The 20,966-nt window shown below is 47.6% G+C and overlaps 1 protein-coding gene across 3 annotated transcripts in view; it reads left to right on the top strand.

Moving 5' to 3' along the window:
- Positions 1-20,966, top strand: part of ARHGAP42 (Rho GTPase activating protein 42) — a 407,208-nt gene that overhangs the window by 265,139 nt on the left and 121,103 nt on the right. For all 3 annotated transcript variants that reach the window (XM_075592450.1, XM_075592448.1, XM_075592449.1), the window contains one exon: positions 17,235-17,336. In XM_075592450.1, coding sequence (XP_075448565.1) covers positions 17,235-17,336 — 102 coding nt within the window. The remainder of the gene's footprint in view (positions 1-17,234; positions 17,337-20,966) is intronic.

Below are 20,966 nucleotides of genomic sequence, written 5' to 3'. Positions count from 1 at the left end.
CATATTATGTATAATTCTTATATAGTTTTAAATGTCTGCCTTTTACAAAACTGAATAAAAAGGAAATCACAAAAAGTCAAATATCTTCCTTGCTGGTTGATCATTTTTTTGTATTAATTAAATTATGTACAGTAAAAACTAAATATCTATTCTATAAGTATTTGTTTTTCACTAGGTGTATATGCAATGTTGGGACTTTGTAGGCCCCTCTGGTATTTCAGAGGTTATCTGTATTAACTTATTGAATATATGTGTTTGCTTTACAACTCTGTTTTTGTTATTTCTATATACAGTATGTGCAATTGTCTTGGGATTTGCATGATTTTTGTTACTGCGAAATCCACTCACCATTTTCCGTTTGTTGTCATCAAACCTGTAATATTTATGGTACAAATGATATAAGGTTTATATTTTCGCAGGCAAGTGTAGCCATGCATCCTCTTGGCTGCTTATCTGCCCTGCCTAACACCGGGGTTTCCCCTGCAGTAAGCAGCTCCCTTGAGTTACAGGAGGGGCGGGCTTAAGGTCTGTGTTCTGCCCTGTGTTCTGTCCCTTGCTGGAAAGAGTCTCCACCTGGCCCTTCCTTCCACATACATAAATGGAGCGTACCTCCTTTCTCTACTTGCTTGCTGTGAAAGCCTGTCCTGATTATGATCTCAGCAGCATCTCCAAATGTAACAGGTTTTCCCCCACCCTCTGGGAGATTTCACTATTACATAGGGTTTATGTTGTGGTGCTCAACTGCCAGGCTCACAGGATACTGAGTTTCCACCAGTGTTCGTGGGGAAGACAGGACACGCTTTAGGAATATTCTTAGCTATTCACTTGGTGCAGTGCCTCCATTCCCTGCAGGCCCCAGCAGAACTAGGTGCAGTCCCTGCAGAAAAGCTCTCTGGTACCCTGAAAAACTGCACTCTCAGGCAGGAGTATATAAAACAGGAACAGCTCTTTATTCTTCAACCAGTCAGAATACAGCATACAACCGGTACACTTCTTAGGATGGTCCATAGACTAAACCAAAGGAGCTTGAAGCTCCAGAGGTCTATCCCCTGGTGCCGTATTCCCTGGTGGAATAAGGGGTAGTTGACCCACTCCCTTGCAGAAGGGGAAGGAAGGTGGCCAGACCCCCCTGATTGTCCTGAGCAAGGTCAGTGAAAGCCTTAGGCTCTGCATGGTGTGTGTCAGTCTTGGTATGCCTTCCACGGCCGGTTACTGCCAACACTTTGTGTGTATCAGGGTCCTTAGGGGCCTTACGTCCTCTGCCCTTGGCTCGGTTCTGGTGCCGTTGTATGACTGGATCAGTTGAGGCCTTACTCACCGGAGCAGGTATAGCAGTGTCCTCCTCCACCCCGGCGGTCGCCTCCTCGATGACCACATCTGGTTGCACCGGAAAGGGTGTTGGTCTCCGTTATGCGGGAAGAAGTACCGGCCGGTACCTCCCTCCACTGCAACCTGGAAAGGAAAAGTATCCTCACTACTCCGTTGATTCCTGGCAGTAGCATGGTTCTCCCGGCAGGGAGCAGGCACATCCGACGCCACTTCTCGAGGAACTGCCAAGGCCTTGGTGCTCTTCCATTCCGGATACACCATTGCCCTTGATGACATCATCGTTACGGTACTCCACTCCCATTCGCTCGAGGGTAAGCGTCTCCATGGCAGCCACACTTGAGTGATACTCTGGCCATAGCATCGCGATGGATCGCATCCCAGCGCTGTTGTCCGATGTTGCTTGGGACTCACTCCCAAGGGGAGAGGACCAGGACACCTCGCTGTTGCTGGCGGTGGCTTTCAGGCAGCAGTAACGCTCCTGCGCCACCAGCTGAAGTGCCTCAGCCTCCTCCCGGGTGGTCACCTTATCAGGTAAGTCCTTTTTAGAGTCTGGAGCAGGGATGCATGGGTTCCTGGGAGCGTTCGCTCCTGAAGCTGAGGTCCGGTTTGCACCTCTCTGCAGAGAGGTCGCGTCATCCCTCCAGGCCAACAGGGGTGGCATCAACACTGGGGTCCCACACCGCTGGCATTTAGATGTTAGGCTCACCTCCCCACTGGGAAATCACAGCAGAGGCAGATGCATTTCAGTGCCTCCTGCTAGCAGATATTGGGACACAATACACTCTGCCATAATAGGGTATTGCACGGTAATATGATGGATTAGCTCCTGCTCTGCTAGCTCACCACGAGGTACTGAGTGTGCTGTATCCTGCATCTGGCTCCACCCCCAATGGTGACACTCACTTGGGTAGCACAATGTCTCCTCCCCCTGGTGTATCCAGAAGTACAGGCACATTACAGATGGGTGTGGCTTCGGCACTCGCACCGAACCACTCACAGTAGATGGGTGCAGCTTCAGCTTTCGCGTCGGACCCTGCACAAATTTTGCAAAGGAAAAGCTTGCTTCTCGCAGTCATCTTCCCAGGACTGGAGAAATTGGATGGGTTTGCTGGTGATCCTTCTGGGGGAGGGATGGCTGAGTATGTGGTTTTCTGCAAAGAAGGGTTGGACAGGTCTGGGACACTTTCTAGAGAGACCTCTGAATCTGTCATGGTGGGACCCCATGTTTCAGGGTATGTCCATCATATGAACCGGACACAGTTCTTACTGTTTAGCAGGGACATTGTGGACCATTGGTGGGAGGAAGGAGAGTTCTCTGCAGAAGAGACGGCAGAGGCCCTCAGAAAAAGTGATAGTGAAATTAAGCTAGGGTTAATACAACCAACTAGTTTAACGGTTTAACCATCACCTCTCAGGAACAACCCTCTTACGCCACTATTTTGGGTGCTGCCAGTCCTGTGGCCGTAAATTAACTACTCAGCTGGGCTGACACATTGATAGTGCAGAGGTACAGTCGGTCTGATGGGTATGACTAGCCCTATGTCCCGGAGCCCATAATGAGAGAGATAGAAGCCAACCGAGAGAAGTGGTTGAGGGATGGTGTCATTGAGTACTTAGCCTCCAGGTACAGTATCTCCAAGTACTTCAGCGAAGATAACATTTGTTTCCTAATGCGAGTATGGAGGGTAGGGAGAAATATCTACCTTAACCGAGTAGAATATATTCCTGAACGGGGTCTCAACAGAGTGTACTCTGTTACCGTTCCTGACCATGAGGGCATGTCAGTTAAGAAGCCTGACCCAAACATTATTATTGAAGGGGGGTATGGATTATCCATGTTATGGGAGGAATCTGATATACCTCAGTGTTTAAGACCTTATGCTATCAACTATGCTGTAAATTGTATGGTATAAATTGTTATGCATTGTTCTATATTATCAAATTTAAGGATGGTGTATAAATTGGGTTCTAAGCAGGTCCGTGAGATTCCATCAGATGGAGTGTGTAGCCATGTATCCTCTTGGCTACTAATCTGCCCTGCCTAACACATAAGCCCTGGTACCAGCACAGGCAGTGTTTGGACTAATATGGCTTTTCCCCTTCAGTAAGCAGCTCCCTTGCGTGACAGGGGGGTGGGCTTAGGGTCTGTGTACTGCCCAATCAGGGGCTCAGACCTAAGACCCCCCTCCTGGGTACAAAAGGGGCTGCACAGCCTAAATTTAGTGGTTCTCTCCAGAGTGGGTCTCTGAGTTGGAATCGTGGAGCCGGGCTCTGGTCATCTTCCTACCCCTCCCGCAAGGGAATGGGACAATTACCCCTTATTCCACCAGGGAATAAGGGAGCTGAGGGTAGACCTCTGGGGCTTCACGCTCCTTTGGTTGAGTCCAGGGACCATCCTAAGAAGTGTACCGGTTGTATACTGTATTCTGACTGTTGGAAGAATAAAGAGGTGTTCCTGTTTTATATACTCCTGCATCAATGTGCAGTTTTTCAGGGGGAGTACCATAGAGCTTTCCTGCAGGGACTGCACCAAGTTCTACTGGGTCCTGCAGGGAATGGAGGCTCTGCACCGAGTGAAGAGCAAAGTATATTCCTAAAGCCTGTCCTGTCTTCCCCACTAACACCAGTGGAAACTCAGTTTCCTGTGAGACTAGCAGGTGAGCAGCACAACAACAACACTATTTAATAGGGAAATCTCCCAGGGGGTGGGGGAAAACCTGTTACACAAGTAAACAAGTTCTTAAATGATTGCTTTCATGCTCTCTAGATATCAATTGTGATGATTAATACGTGACATCAAGAGTCCCAAAAGATTCAGCAAAGATTAGATTTCAACATAGAAGAAAATAATGTTAGTTTTCAAAGTGAGTAAAATAACAGAACAAGTATATAACTGAACCGCTGTCCAACACTGCGGCAACTGGAATGTACTAAATATCATAGCTTGCCTTTTCCCCAAGAAAACAGGTTTTATGGTTGAAATTGAAACTGCAGATGCTTTAGTCGTCCTGAAAACATGTTATTGTTTTGAACTAGTGCAGGGGTCTGCAACCTTTCAAGAAAGAAGAGCCATTTTATAAAAAAAAATATTTGTCCAAAATATTCAGAGAGCCACAACACATGTATGAATATTACACCCTCACAAACACATACATATACTGTACACACACTAATAGGTATATACTGTTGCATTAACATACAACAAATTTATTTATTCCCTTCCCTAATTCTGATTAAAGTATGTGGGGGAATAGATGCACCTCACAATAAGTCACTTGATTTTGGTTTCCTTTGTTTTTCTGTTCAAAAGTATGTATAATTACAAACACACACACACACACAATATATATATATATATATATATATATATATATATATATATTTACTTACTTTAGTCCTGGCTCCTCCCTGTATTCACTGTCCTGGGTTGCTGCTTCTTTCCCTCAATGTGCTGCCGGTGGCTGTGAGGTTGGGGGTGGGGCGGTGCTGGGGGGCTAGTGGCTGGGTTTTCTGCTGTTGGCTGTGAGGGGGGGTGCTGCCGGAGGCTGGGGTGCTGGTGCTGCCGGTGGTTGGGTTTTGTTGGGTGGATGGGGGGGTTGCCGCTCTTCAGCGGCTGCCTCTCTCTCGATCACTGTGTGCTGCGTGGGGGCCCAGCCGGCGCTGGTTAGGCCTCTATTTGCCGCCCGCCATCTCCACAGCTGCTGATGCTGGCATGCCTCCTCATTGTCCCACGCTGGGCCGCTATGTGACATCATCGCATGCCTGCATCAGAGAGACCCGACGTGGGACAGTGGTTTTGTATAATAGGCTCTATGTATGTAGAGGTGTGTGTCTGCGCTGACGCAGTTGTTTTGTATAATATGCTCTATGTATGTAGAGGTGTGTGTCTGCGCTGACGCAGTTGTTTTGTATAATAGGCTCTATGTATGTAGAGGTGTGTGTCTGCACTGATGCAGTTGCTTTGTATAATAGGCTCTATGTATGTAAAGGTGTGTGTCTGCGCTTATGCAGTTGTTTTGTATAATAGGCTCTATGTATGTAGAGGTGTGTGTCTGCGCTGATGCAGTTGTTTTGTATAATAGGCTCTATGTATGTAGAGGTGTGTGTCTGCGCTGATGCAGTTGCTTTGTATAATAGGCTCTATGTATGTAGAGGTGTGTGTCTGCGCTGATGCAGTTGTTTTGTATAATAGGCTCTATGTATGTAGAGGTGTGTGTCTGCGCTGATGCAGTTGCTTTGTATAATAGGCTCTATGTATGTAGAGGTGTGTGTCTGCGCTGATGCAGTTGCTTTGTATAATAGGCTCTATGTATGTAGAGGTGTGTGTCTGCGCTGATGCAGTTGCGTAAGGAAAATGTGAATTTGTTAATATCTGAAAGGCGACATATTTATTACAGTAGGTGTATTTTTACAGCTTTAGCATTTGGCGCGTGCTGCGCTTGTATTTTATGCTACAAAAAGACTTATGCCACCTTTAAGGTGAGGAGAAAACCATCGCAGAAAACCATCAAGAAAAGTCACGCAAGCCGTACGTTCCTTAATAAACCTGCCCCAGGGGGCGTGTCTATGACGTCATCCAGGGCAGACGGGTAAAGGGAGAGCTCTGGAGACCCCTCTGTATAATTACTAACTTTATACCTTTTAACCCGGCCAAAAACACCCCAAAAAGCATAGAATCTCTCCCTGAAACCGCAGGGATGGCAAATAGGGGAAAAAATCAACAGCCCCAAGGGGTTGGAAGGTTCTTTACCCCCGCTAAAAATCTGCTGAGACGGGAGGCAGGAGGCAAGATGGCGCCCAGACATCTAGTGCACGAGGCACACAAGGCCTCACTAGCCCGGCGAGCCCCGCTGAGACCCCTCCATCACCAGACGCTAGAATCACAAAGGAGTTTCACGAGGAGCTACATGCTAAGCTCCAAAGATCATTGGAGGTGAATATTAAAGAGGCAGTGGCTGAGATAAAGCATGATATTCAGGGCCTGCAAGAACGAACCACAACCCTGGAAGCTAGGCTGGATGAAGCCCTCCAACATCAGTCAGAGGCAGACGACGAGATAATTCGCCTGGGACATGAGATTCACTCCCTCCGGGACGGTCTGGAGGACCAAGAGAACCGGGACCGCAGGCAGAACCTGCGGATCCGCGGTATCCCCGAGGCGATAGTGCCCTCCCAGCTCAGGGCTTACCTGCGGGACTTTTTCCTCACTATTTCCCCTGATCTCGACCCCCGGGACCTGGAAATAGACAGGGCTCACAGGGCACTGGGTCCGCGCTCAGAAGACCCTAACCGCAAGCGGGACGTGATCGTGCGCCTCCACAGTTTCTCAACTAAGGATAAACTGATTGGACCCTGCAGGGATAAGGACACGATCACGTTCCAAAATGAGCCATTACAGATCTACAATGATCTATCCAAGTTAACCGTGGACAGACGGAAAGCAATGCGCCACCTGACACTCCTACTCAGGGAGAAGGGAATTAAATACAAATGGGGCTTCCCCTTTAAGTTGACCATCTCCCACAAAGGAAAATTCCTGACCATCCGACAGCCCGAAGATATGGAGCCTCTGGCTAAAACCCTGGGCCTCCCCGCGGAACCCTTCCGCCACGCTCACCAGCCTGACAACAGACCCTGGGAAAGGGAGGACCACCCGGTTAGAGCATCTGAAAGGATCGCGGAGCAGAGGCAGTCCAGGGAGCGTTGACGGGTGTCCCCTGCACAAAGAGAGGCCCTCCCGGGAGATTTCCACCGTCTTCTCTAACACCACCTAAAATGGCGCCGCGAGGGTCCCCCGTGCTAGAAACACTAAACGAAGCACTCACCGTTCAACAGAGGCTCCCAGCAGCAACCGGAGGAGCGACCGGATCCATCCCCGCTGACACAATGAAGGCACCACCCGCGGCATCACTGGAGATCGATGGGGTGAGCCCACCTCGTGCGCACCGGATTCCCCCAAGATGGCGCCCGGTGAGTCTTCATTCCGCTGCGGAGCACCACGAGGCATCCTGGGCGAGATCGTGACGACGCCGATGTCATCACCGTGCGCGACCTCCGACCTTCAGACTTCACTCTCCGCATCACGTGGCCCTGACCGGATGTTCCAGACCAGAGGCGTCACACGCACAGCACCAGCGGAGGCCACGCAACAGCCCGGTTCCCGGATGGAGTGCCGGTGCCCCCCCCTCGGCCGAGGGGGGGTCAGAGGGTCTCGCTGGCGGGCCAACCCTTGACGATCCCTGGGGACCATGATTTCCCCCCTCCGCGGAGGGGAGGACGGCACAGGATATCCCGGTCGCCCCCAGCTGTGAGGTGTCCACGGACGGAGGGTCTGTAGCACTGTTCCCCCCATGTTACCCCCGGTTACTATTATTATATACCCCATCACCCCCAGTTTGGCAACAGGCTTTAATTACCACTGCGTCCACGTCCTCCCAGTTAGAAGGGCCCACAAAGAACTCGCAGGGCATCCCTCTACCCCCCCTCCCCCACCCCCCCTCCTCCCTCCCCACCCCCCCCTCCTGTGTCCTATCCCTCCCCGCATCCTACCCACCCCCCCCCTTATACCAACATCCCCATCCCCTCCCCCCTGCCCAATAACTGCCTCACCTCTCCCCTCTCTCCCCCCCGCCCTCCCCCCCTCGCGTACTTGCTAACCCCTTCCACCCCACCCCCCTCTCCTGCTCAACCCCCCCTTCCCCCCCTCCCCTCCCTCCCACCCCCGCCCTCCTGCCCCCCCCCCTCCTCCAACTCCCCCCCCCCCTCCACCTCCCCCCCTTTCCCCCTGCCCCCTACCCTCCCTCTCAACCCCTCCCCCAGCCCACCAGCCCCCTCAAGAGAGGATGCGCGCATCCCAGCTACAACCCAGTGACAATTACAAGTGAATCAGGACATGAAGCTCACACTTTGACACAAAAGGTTGTACTAACCCGGCATTATTGTCACTGCTAGATGCCTACAGTAATGTATGTTCTCTCTGCATAAAGGTTTTGGGGGCAATGGTCGAGGTGGCCCCTCCCCCCTCCCCCGGTCCCCCCCCTACCCCCACTTCCTTGCCCCACCCCCCCTGCGAGGTAACCCCAAACCCTCCCTACACCCCCCAACACCCCTTCCCGCCATCCGCCCCCCCCCTCCGATCCCCCGACCCAGGACCACCTACACCTCAGTCCTACCATACCTCGGCAGGTATCTCAGGCTTAGCCCACCGCTTCCCTCTTGGGAGGACCTGAATGGCGTATTGCCCCCATAGCACTGCAGCAATCTGACACATATCGAAAGGGTGTGAGAATGTGGGAAGTACGGAGGGTTCAAAGACTGAGGTTACCCTCACCCCCCGCCCTCTCCCCCTCCCCCAGTATCCCAGGTTCCCCCCCACCCCCCACCTCACCCAACTCCTCCCCCCCTACCCGCCCCCCCGACCACGCAAACCCACCCCCGCCCCCCCCTCCCTCACCCCCCTACCCCCACCCTTATCCCTTCTAGCCCCCACCGGGCGGAACCGCTTACCTCTGAGCCAGATCAGCCAAACACGCTTACGACAACGGACCTATTAAGAGCTGCATCCAGATTCCTCACACGAGGGTACAGGACGCTTGGGTCATAGTGAAGGTCTGTTGTCAGTATTGCTCAATATACACTATGTTTACTGTCTAGGGTCGAAAGTATAAGCCTGTACCGCCCCCTATCCCCCCCCCGTCCCATATCCCTTCCCCAGCCACCCCCCCGGTCCTCAAACCCCCTTCCCACCCCCCCCTCCCCTATTCTTCCCCCCCTCTCCCCCCTAACTCTTCCCCGCCCCCCCCCTCCCCCCTACCCTTCCCCGGCCCCCCCCTCCCCCCTACCCTTCCCCGGCCCCCCCTCCCCCCTACCCTTCCCCGCCCCAGGACCTGCACCCTAGCCCCCCCCTCTCTCCCTATCCCCTCTCTAACCCCCCCACCCCAGTCCCCCCGGACTGATCCACTCTACCTTGAATCTGACTGGTTAAGCATGCTCTCGAATGCGGACCCGACAGGCGTAGTTCCCGGGTTCACCACATGAGGCCGCTCAACGCTGGTGTTATAGCAAATGTATGAGGTGTATACTGCTATATGTGATTCATGCATACTGCTGAAGGTTCAATGTACCATCCATGTTATATTGTCACTGCTAGATGCCTACAGTAATGAACAGTAAAGACTCAATGTTTAAGCCTGTACCCCCCCCCTACCCCCTATCCCCGCCCCCCCCCCCACCCCCTCCCCCTCAACCCACCCCCACCCCGGCGTTCTTGAGCAGGAACAGCTTCAAGACTGTCGGCTACCTAAGGAGAATGGAGATATGTATTCCGTTGTCCCGCCTATGCTCCATCCCCCCTGTTCCCTCCCTCTCACCATACCCTTTTCTTTCCCAAGACCTACCCCCTCTTCCCCCTTCACCCACCCCTACACCTCCCCTCCCCCACACCAACTGAGCAGGGACCCTCCCCGTATACCCCCTCCCCCTCCCCCCTCCCTCCAGCTACTAAGCACCGCAGACAGATAACATTGCCATACAACAGGTTCCACCAACCGAGAGCCCAAAAGGAGATCTCATCCCCTCCCCCCCCTCCCCTCCCACCAACCCCCCCCCACACCCCCCCTCCCCCACACCCCCCCCTCCCCATGCTCCCCCTTCATCACCCCCTCCCTCCTTGTCCCCCCCCTTTCCCCCCTCCCCCCCGCCCTTTCGGGCAATCATTCCCAGAGCGACCTTTAACGTCCCCATCCCCTCACCTCCCGACCCAGTTACCCCTCCCTCGCCCACGCCCGCCCACACACGGCTAGATAGAGCAAAAAGCCCTGCGGGCCTGACATCCCACCGAATGAGCCAACCCGCCGGTTGAAGTCACAGAATCTTCTGGGTCTCCACCCAGCCCGCCTTCACTGGAGAGCGTTCTCGGACCTGCCCCCAAGGGTCTTATACCCCACTAACCGGTTCTTTCTCTAAGACCGGTCAAACACTTTTAGACCCCATTAGGGTCGATTTTCCTCCCTTTTTCCAGCCGCTGCTACTGTCCCAGCGGCCCCACTCCCGACCCCTCATCCCCTCGCCCATTTTGACTGCACCCCCTAGCACTATTCCAGCGATAACACAAGCGGTCTTCGCTGAGAGATAACAATGTCTCACCAAAAAGCCCTGAAAATTATCTCCCTCAACGTGAAGGGACTCCACAATAATAGAAAGCGTCGCCTGGCCCTCCAGGAGATAAAGAAAACAGGAGGGGACGTTGTTTTCCTCCAGGAGATGCACTTCACGTCACAAGAGCCGCCTAAAATATTCCAGCATGCATTCCCGATGAGTTATTTCTCATCTTTCAGCAGCAAGCGTAGAGGGGTGGCCATTCTGTTTCGACAGGGCACCCCATTTAATTTAACAAAAATTCAGGCAGATCCAGAGGGGAGATTCATTGTAGTCTATGGCTCACTATCCGGCACGTCAATCGCCCTTATTAACCTATACGCCCCAAACGAAAACCAGACAGAATTTCTTAAAAAGGTTCTGGAAGAAATTGACCCACAATACCTATCCTCAATACTCATTGCAGGGGATTTAAATATGGCTCTCAACCCAAAGGAAGACAAATCGAGCCAACCAGGGCGACAACACTCCACTCAGTCACAAAGACTGGGGAAAAAATGTAAGGATATTATGAGAGACTTTTCTCTGGTAGACATTTGGAGAACACAGCATCAGGGACAGAGAGATTACACTTTTTACTCGGCGCCCCACCAGTCTTACTCCCGTATTGACTACTTCCTTGCTTCCAAGAACGTACTAGAGGCTACCACTGATACAGATATCGGCCCAATTACATGGTCAGATCATGCTCCCATCACCATGACCCTGTCCATCCCCTTCTGGAAAACTATTTCGTACTGCTGGAAATTAAACGATTCCTTACTGAACCACTCCGGGACAGTGCTGGAACTCAAAAAATCCCTTAAGGAATACTTCAGAATAAACACAGGCTCCGTAGCCTCTCCAGCAAGCCTGTGGGAAGCCCATAAGGCGACAATTCAAGGAAATCTTATCTCGATTGCCTCCCACCGGAAGAAAACCAAACTCAGATTATCTAAAGAGCTCACAGACAAAATAATCGATCTAGAGCAAAAGCATAAAAATAACCCCTCCCGGAGAATTTATAAACAGTTGACAACTGCTCGAAACGATCTAAGGATCATCCAATTAGAAGATGTAGAAAAAGCTCTTAGATGGACGGGTCAAAAGGTATTACGATAAAGGGAACAAGGCCGATAGACTTCTTGCCAGCAAGTTACGAGGCATACAGAAAAGATCGCAAATCACGGCGATCAGGAATAACTCTGGTGAACACCAATATAACGAAAAAAAAATAGCAGAGGAATTCACCAAATTCTACACTAAATTGTATAACCTAAGAACCCACTCTGCTAACTCTAAAGAGACGGATACGGCTTTAGCAGCCGGTTACCTATCCGAGTGCGACCTCCCTTCATTAACAGAAGAGGAGAATACTTACCTAAACGCGAAAATAACGCTAGACGAATTGGAAATGGCCGTGAGAGCCTCAAAAAATTCCAAGGCGCCGGGCCCTGATGGCTTCACAAATGCATACTACAAAAAATTCTTTCCCATTCTATCCAAACATCTATTAAGTTTGTTCAACTCATTCCTTGAAGGGAGTCCTATCCCGTCCACAATGTCGTCCGCAAATTTGGCAATAATACTTAAAGACGGGAAGGACCCCACCCAATGCGGAAGTTACAGACCAATTTCATTGTTGAACAACGACCTTAAACTATATAGTAAAATTTTGGCGAACAGACTTAATCCCATCCTCCCGAGATTATACACAAGGACCAGGTCGGGTTTGTCCTGGGCCGTCAGGCCTCAGACAATACACGTAAAATAATTAACTTAGTAGATCATGCCCACCTTTCAGGCTCAAAGGCAATGTTACTAAGCCTTGACGCAGAGAAGGCATTCGACAGAATTGATTGGCTATTCCTAAACCAAACATTGATTAAATTCGGCTTCAGAGACTCGTTCCTAAAGGGCGTTCAAGCACTTTACCAGAACCCCTCAGCCTCGGTACGCCTCTCGGGCGGAGGATCTGAACGATTCCTAATCCAGAACGGTACCCGGCAGGGATGCCCCCTCTCTCCCCTTCTCTTCGCCCTTACGATTGAACCACTGGCGTCTAAAATAAGACAGAACCCAAACGTCCAGGGAATCCCGATTGATAAAACACAATACAAAATTTCCCTATTCGCTGATGACATCATCCTTACTCTGACTAAACCTCAAACTTCCCTCCCCAACCTCCAGAGGGAACTGGCGGAGTTTGGCAGAGTATCAGGATATAAGATAAACAGCGACAAATCAGAGGCCCTAAATCTTAGTCTCCCTGATCCCGAAGTCAATCTCCTCAAAACCAATTTTACCTACAGATGGTGCCCTTCACACATTAAATATCTGGGAGTTAATGTGTCAAGGCACTACCGGGATTTATACCGGGATAACTACCCGCGTTTATGGGACAAGATCAAAAAGGATCTAGATCAGTGGGAAGGTTACCAGATATCGTGGATCGGTCGAATGATTTCCATTAAGATGAATATACTCCCAAGAATGTTATATCTCTTTCAAACACTCCCGACCCACGTCCCAGGCGCTGATCTCAAAAACATGCAAAACAGAATATTTAACTTTATTTGGCAGGGCAAAAGACCCCGAGTCGCCAGATCGGTCCTGATGGCAGCAAGATCTAGAGGAGGTCTGGGGGTACCGGACTTACACAGCTTAAGCAGGTGGTAATGTGGAATGCCGACCCGACCCGTTGTAGTTGGGTGGAGATAGAGACTCAATGTGCCAAAATGCCTTCTCTGCAAGCCTGCCTCTGGTGCCTGGACAGAGGGGAGGGACATACACACAACCTGAAACTTCAGGCCTCCCGATTCACATGGGATGTGTGGTTACGTTGCAAATACAAATATGGCCTTACTACTAAAAGTTCCCAATTGACCCCTATTTTTAACAATCCAAAGTTCCCCCCGGGATGTGGATCTAAACTGTTCGAACAATACCGCACAAGGGGTATAGAGGCGATTGCGGATTTTCTGAGCCTGGGGAGGCCTCTGAGTTTCCAAGAATTAAGGACCAAATATCAAATCAGACAATTGGACAAATTCAAATATCTTCAAATTAGAAACTTTATTAGAACAACTTGCCCTCTCCCAGAATACCCCACTCTCACAACGTTCGAACTTCTCTGCGAGACAAAGACCCACCAGAAAGGTCTAATCTCAGATATATACAGGGCACTAGAACGCTCCTCGACCCCAAAAGAGCACGACTATATGCTCAAATGGGCAGCTGACCTGAACATACATATAGACAGAGAGACTTGGGAAGAAATCTGGGAGACAGCCTCGGAGACCTCCCTATGTACTACAATAAAGGAAAACATTTATAAAATTATGTTCGGCTGGTATCTTACCCCAGCTCGATTAAACCAAATCTACCCTCTGGCTTCAGATCTATGTTTGAGAGGTTGTGGTCATAGAGGGGACATGGTCCACATCTGGTGGTCCTGTCCAGAAATTGTAAAGTACTGGGCCAAGGTCCAAATTTTAATAAAAGAGGTCACCGACCTGGAAGTGCCTATTGAACCACTGACCTACCTGCTGGCGGCACCACTGAAAGACATTGTCCGACCAGTCAGGAAATTGATATCCTTCATTTTTACTGCGGCTCGTTGCTGTATTGCGGCCTCCTGGAGGAAAACAACTACGCCGGCACTGGGAACGATTAGAAAAAGAGTCGACGAGGTGATGATCATGGAACGGCTCACCGCCATCGTTCGACAAAAACTGCCGGCTTACGAGGAAATCTGGGACCCATGGTCCTCCAAAACTAGGGCCAGACAGCCAATCCCTGCGCCCCAAAGCCCGGACACCCCTCCATAGGCGATCGACCAATGCTCTATAGCTCATATCCCCAGACAGTCAGACGCCCCCCCCCCACCCCATTCCCCCCTCTCCTCTCCCCCCCTCCCCCCCACCCTCTCAGTCCCCCTCCCCTCTGCCTTCCCTCTCTGAAGGCTTCCCCCCCCATTTCTACGGACAACGGCGGTTGTCTTTCTGCTCCCCCCCCCGAAAAAAACTGTGGATTGGAAAATGTTAGGCCTTTTAGCACAATACCACTGTATGTTTAACTGAATGCCTAATAAAATTGTTTGGAAAAAAAAAATAAACCTGCCCCAATATGCAAATATAACCCTACCCCTAACTCCTCCCATTTGCATCATCAATTCCTCATGCTGATGCAAACAAATGCAGCTGTATTTTAGCACGGGTTGTGACAAACGAAGCATCACACTATCAAAATAAAAAAAATGGCAATCAGCCCGGACTGACATAGCCTAACATAACTTAGTGAATCCACCCATAATAGGAAGAACAATAATTAGCAGATATGTTCACTACCATGTCATGGGATCTAGCACTCCTGGGGTCATGGCTATTAAGCTAATTTTTATAGGGAGACTGCATTCTGCTGCAGGAGATGCCAAGATCAAGTGATGACTCCAAGGTGCGGCCACTTGATTGCAATGTGCCGGAGGAGTTGTGGCACTCTGGTGCCGCAGCTGCTCTGGCTCTAAGGATTCATGGAGCAGACGCGGGGGGAAAAAATCTTTCTTCTAGGTATGAAGCAGGGGGTCTCCGCAGCTGAACCGCGTTCGTTTCATTGCTAGGGACCCCCTGCTTCCTGAGATACTTATCTCTGTAGATGCCTCTGATTGGATGGGTAAACCATATGGAAGCTTTGATCTCCTATGGCACGGAAGCCAATATGAAACTGCAACATCATCTTTCGCGGCTTTCTATTGGCTTGCGTGCCGCGGGAGATTTAAGAACCAGGACGTACTTGCAGCACCTACATGGGTAATGTAAGTTTCCTGAGAACCAGGGGATCTGCAGATCAGCTCCAGTGATCCCCTGCTTCTCATCTAGGGAATCCTGCTCTAAGGGGAATTTAATCTTTCTAACCAAGCAAATAACACTGACTGTCTTTCTTGCCATGTGGGAATACACTTTAAACCTGGCAGGAGAGTAACTCAGCTACGTGGCATTCAGTCACACATTATACTTTCCAAAAGTAGACACGAAAAGGATTTCTGGAATGTGCGGGACAATGACATATTTCCTAATAGTCGGCCCTGTGAAATAAAGTAATTGATTTCAGATTCTGTATTCCATGAGGCAGACACTGCGTCAGCTCAATGTCTTTCCCAGGTGCACCATGCCACATATCATTGAAATCAATGCTTTTTATAATTAGGATACCCGACAGCATGGTCTTTATTTTGTGTTAACTACATAGTGAGTGCGTGAGTCCTTCAAAATGTCCAATCCATCAGCCAGCCAACAAGTCTGCTGAGTCAGCACAATAAATACCCCATGCAATCTGTGTAGGGAAAATTAGTATACTTAATTACAAGTGAGTGTATGCCATGTAGAAATGTTACTATTTCATGATAACTTCATTATTGTATCATAACTAGAAATGTGCAAACGGTTCCCAACAGTTTGCGAACGCTGATAAATGTGCAATTCTGTACAAAAGAACAATTAACAATTTGATGAAAATGGTGACATTTAGCAACATTTCAGAAATGGACAACATTTTGTGTCCTTTTTTTAAATTTAAAATCATTTCTGAAATTACCAACAAGTTTGCCAAGAAAATGTGCAAAGTAAAACTCGAAGAGTCCGCACATCTATAATAATGACTAGGTAAACTACTGCTGGCTGTTAGAGTTACAGTATTTCAATACTGTATGTAGATCTGAATTTGGGCTTACAGCAGGTTATGTCAGCTGGGATAAAAGTCCTACAGGTAGCTGCAGTGATGACTTGCACGCAGCTTTTCAATATATGCAAGCAACATGTGGAATGCAAAATAGTTGCTCTCTTATTAAAGACTAGTATGGTTCCGTTCTTTTCTGCCACATTATTTCCCCCAGGTTTTGTAGATCGTCATTCTATTACCAATGAAAACAAGCCTCTTCTTTTTCCAGTTTCTTTTTCCCAGCATAGTCTCCCTTATCAGTTTTCTATATGGTGGGGCTGCCTAAAGTGATACTAATGGTAGTACTCATGTAACTGAAAAAATGTACTGTATCTGTCCGTTGTAGAGACACAATCATCAACTGTTTCCTCATTATTATGATATATTTCCTATAATACATGTATTTTGGCTTTACGTGAGTTATTTTGGCAGTGGGAGAGAGAGTTGTATAGAGGAGTGTTTCGGGAGTTGTTTAAGTTGATGGGAACTCTACTAAATAGGATTCTCTCTCCCTCTCTCTTTCTCCCTCCCTTCTCTCTCTTTCTCTCTCCAGCCCTTCTCTACCTCTTCTCCCCCTTCTCTCTGCCCTGCCCCTTCTCTCTCTCTATCCCCTTCTCTCTCTCTCTCTCTCTCTCTCCCCTTCTCTCTCTCCCCCCCTTCTATCTCCGTCCCCCCTCTTACTATTTACAGTAGTAGAATTTTAAACAATGTATTTTTAGTGACAAGTTAGGAAGGTATACTCTTCACTAACTAGTCATATGACAGTATGCCTTTCATCATCCAAGGCAGATGTTTCATTTATTCTTAGGGACAAATTCATCAAGCTCAGTTACAGGTTAACTCATCCAAACAGGCGTTAGCTCGTGTTTAAGTCAATCTGGGGGTTAATGAGGGTCTGATACAGTAATATAAATAATTGTGGAATGTAAATAGTTGTATAATATGTGCTAAATGTAAACAGAGCACCAGGGCTTCTTAACCCTATTTATGTCTGTAATTATTATTGTATATATCATTTTAATATTTTTATTTTTTATTTTTTTATTTTTCTATAGGAAGGAAAAAAGAAGTTTGACAAAGAGAGCGAGAAATATAATTCTGTATTAGAAAAGCATTTGAATTTGTCATCAAAGAAAAAAGAGTCCCATTTGCAAGAGGTAGGTTATAGATCTTGGCACATATTTAAAATACTAATACTATGTTTAACCATGTTTCCCTAACTACTTTATATTTGTACATATCTGAATACGGAAGAAAAAAGCAAGAACTTTGACTGGGGAGTGCAAGGAAAATGTGGTAGTCTTTTCTGATTAAATACACTTGAAAAAGAGTTGTGATTGAGAAACAGCCATCATATGGCTCTTGAGTAAGATAATGCAGTCTGGATAGAGCTTGATTAGTGAAATATGGTAAAGGTAATATAAAACCAGGCATCTGGTGCAGAACAGGAGTTTAATGAATATGAGCTTTCAAAATGAGTATTGATGCACACTTGATATCACTATATATCTATTCCAGAATATTTGATATCGAATGTGTTACATATGTGCATGTGTTACTGTAGTGCCCACAGTTATTCTAACACAAACCAGTGGCAATCGCCAAAAACACCCAGGTACACCCAGGTACGTGCTGGATACATGCCTTAAACTTGCCTTAAACTAGACCCAACATTTCTGCATTTATTAATGGCCCATCAGATTAACAGTGAGGGTCCCTGGCAGTCCCATTCAAACTGAATGGGACTGAAATGGACCCCTGCTGTGTTAATCCTATGGGTCATTAGTCAATGCAGAAATGCCTTAAACTAGCCAGGTTACACCCAACACATACCCAGAATTTAACCGGGCTAGTTTAAAGCAAGCTTTAGAATACTTGGTGTCTCATCTGTATACAGTATGTGAGCATAAATGATACTGGTATTTATTTTTTTGGGATTGCCAAGGAATTTTGATGTCTAAACCTTTTCCCATCAACCTCCTCATTATAACATGCTTCCTATACCAACCAGGAAACCATGGAGTAGGCATCTGCTCTCAATCAGTGCGCAGAGGACAGATGTGCGAAAGTGTCCCAACAAAGTTTTTCACCAAGTCTTACAAGGCTAAAAATATGTGAGAAATGTGTCTGAGATGTTGCAGGAATTCTGTCAGTGTCCTATTTTATTGAGTGCTTGTTGACTTATATACCTCCCAAAAGACTCCTCTATACAACACATGGGGAGATACCTGGGAATAAGCTCATTTAAATCTGCAAATTAGCAATTTTAAATATGCAGATTTGTTTACTTCCCAAATATCTCAGTTGTCTTTAAAGGTACAGTATATTTCTCTCTATAGCCATTTCTAGGGAATATTGACAAAGCCGAAAAATGTTTGCAAAATGTATTTTTCAACAACAACAAAAAAGGGCCAGTGGAAGAATTTTGAAAACTCTGGTAAAAATCTGCACATGTAGAAGATGTCTAAAAAGACAGAGATGTGATGTCACAGTGTCAATATTTTCATCACTTGCATTAACTATATTGGTGGTTAACAGGACTATTTGAGTGTCCACAAAAATAGTTTTAATTCAGGCAAATTGAAAACAACAATGTATAAAAAAACTTCTGATGATATGATTGTTACGCTGAAGGACCCTCTCCACTCTCCTCCTTACCTGTTTCAGAAATTAAATCAATTTTGGAAAGTCTCAGACTTTAAGATCCAAGTCAGAGGCACTAAGCCCTCCCATCCCTTCACATACGATTAAACTCATTTATTTACATGTTGATATTTGCTTGAAAGAATACCGGTAGCATTTGAAATACTTGGTTGTGCATATCTCTAAACATACAATATCTATCCAACAGTAACTACCCAGGGATATTCAAGCAACTGAAAAATACATTACTAAGTGGCAAGATTACCCAATATCCTGCTTCGGGAGTATTTAGTCAAGATTAATATTCTCCCTGGGGTGCTATATTTGTTCCAAACCCTACCAGTTTCCATTCTAATAACCGCTATTATAGCTTTATAAAAGTTCATTTCTAGATTTATATGTAATTGGTGGAAACCAATGAAGAGATCAATCATGATGCTGTTATATAAAGCTTAGCCCCTTGTAGTCGCACTTACCAGAATGCCCTCCTACTGTCTCTGTACGTTCTTCCTACCTACCAATTAGAGTGTAAGCACTTCGGAGCAGGGACTCATCTTGCTAAATGTTAATTTTTAAGTCTGAAGCACTTATACCCATGATCTGTTGTTTGTATTATATGTTATTTATATGATTGTCATGTGTATTACTACTGTGACAATGTAAAGAGGGTTAAGGCTGCACTCCACAAATAAGATAAAACATACAGTTTACCGGTGCTGCTGGTTCAAGGAAGTACCTGCCAGGCAAAATCCAAAGTACACCCAGGAACTGGTGTGGCACAATAAATTTACTTATTTAGAAATCCGTGGAGCGCTGGATCCCCTTTTTTCCTGAGTATTACTACTGTAAAGCGCTATGTACATTAATGGCGCTATATAAATAAAGACATACAGTACATACATTATGCTGCCATGATTAGCAGTGGGCTTGGCTCTCTCAGATTTCCACCGTTATTACATATCTGCTAGACTGAGCTCCCTACTACAGTGGTCATTTCCACACAGTGTGAAACCTTGGGTAGACTTGGAGAGGGCAGAAGCAGAAGTAATATGTCAATATTATATATGGTTATGTAAGAGTTTGAGACCACAAAACTATATTAATCACCCGGCTCTTTTGTATTCGATTCAGATCTGGGATACATTTGACATAAAATATTTAAGCTTTTCAATACCCTCTACCCTGACCCCTCAATTTAACAATAGGGATTTTAAACCGGGAATGGATTAATCCCTCTTTCTATGGTGACAGAGAGTAGGTATCTCAAGGATCAGGAATCTCTTCAAAGGTTCAGTCATTAAGCCGTAATATTGCATAAATATTCCAAAGAACTGTTTCTATCAGTATTTGCAACTTAGACATTTTGACTCCACGGATGTTTATTCCAAGGGAGCTGCAGACAATTGTCAACTTTTTAGTATTTAGGAACCCAATTACATGATGAGAATTGGGAAGACCTTCAAATCATCAATTTTCTCAAATATAAGGGAAGTTGAAATTAAACTACTCCATAGATCAAGCATGTCAAACTCGCGGGCCACAACGATTATTTTTGCGGCCCAGCTCGCGATGTGCCAGGCAACGCGTGCTCTCAACAAAGGGAGAAAAAAAAAAAACCTCCCCCTCTCCTGATTGGCTGACGCGTGTTGGCACGCTGCCAGAATTTTTTTTTTGGCCCGCAGCTAGCTTTTCTGAGCTTGCAAAGCCAGGCCCACCTCTTCCTGCTGCATGGAGCAAGTCAGGTGAGTACTGCTCCATGACTGCCTTGCTTCCCCCTTGCCCTCCTGCTCCGATTCCGCTCCCCCTTGCTCCGATTCCGTTCCGATCCCCCCTGCTCTGATCCCCCCTGCTCCGTTTCCGTTCCGACCCCCCCGTTCCGATTCCGTTCCGATTTTCCCTGTGTGTGTGTGTCTGTGTGTCTGAGTGTGTGTGTCTTTGTCTGAGTGTGTCTGAGTGTGTCTGTGTATGTGAGTGTGTGTGTGTCTGAGTCTATGTCTGAGTGTGTGTGTGTGTGTGAGTGTCTGTGTATGTGAGTGTCTGTGTGTGAGTGTGTGTGTGTGTGTGTCTGTGTCTGTGTGTGTGTGTGTGTGTGTGTGTGTGTCTGTGTCTGTGTGTGTCTGTATCTGTGTGTTTCTGAGAGAGAG

This window comes from Ascaphus truei, chromosome 3 (genome assembly GCF_040206685.1).
Source record: "Ascaphus truei isolate aAscTru1 chromosome 3, aAscTru1.hap1, whole genome shotgun sequence".
In the NCBI taxonomy this organism is placed as follows: Eukaryota; Metazoa; Chordata; class Amphibia; order Anura; family Ascaphidae; genus Ascaphus; species Ascaphus truei.
The sequence above is the reverse complement of the archived record's forward strand: the minus strand, read 5'-3'. Positions and strand labels throughout refer to the sequence as shown.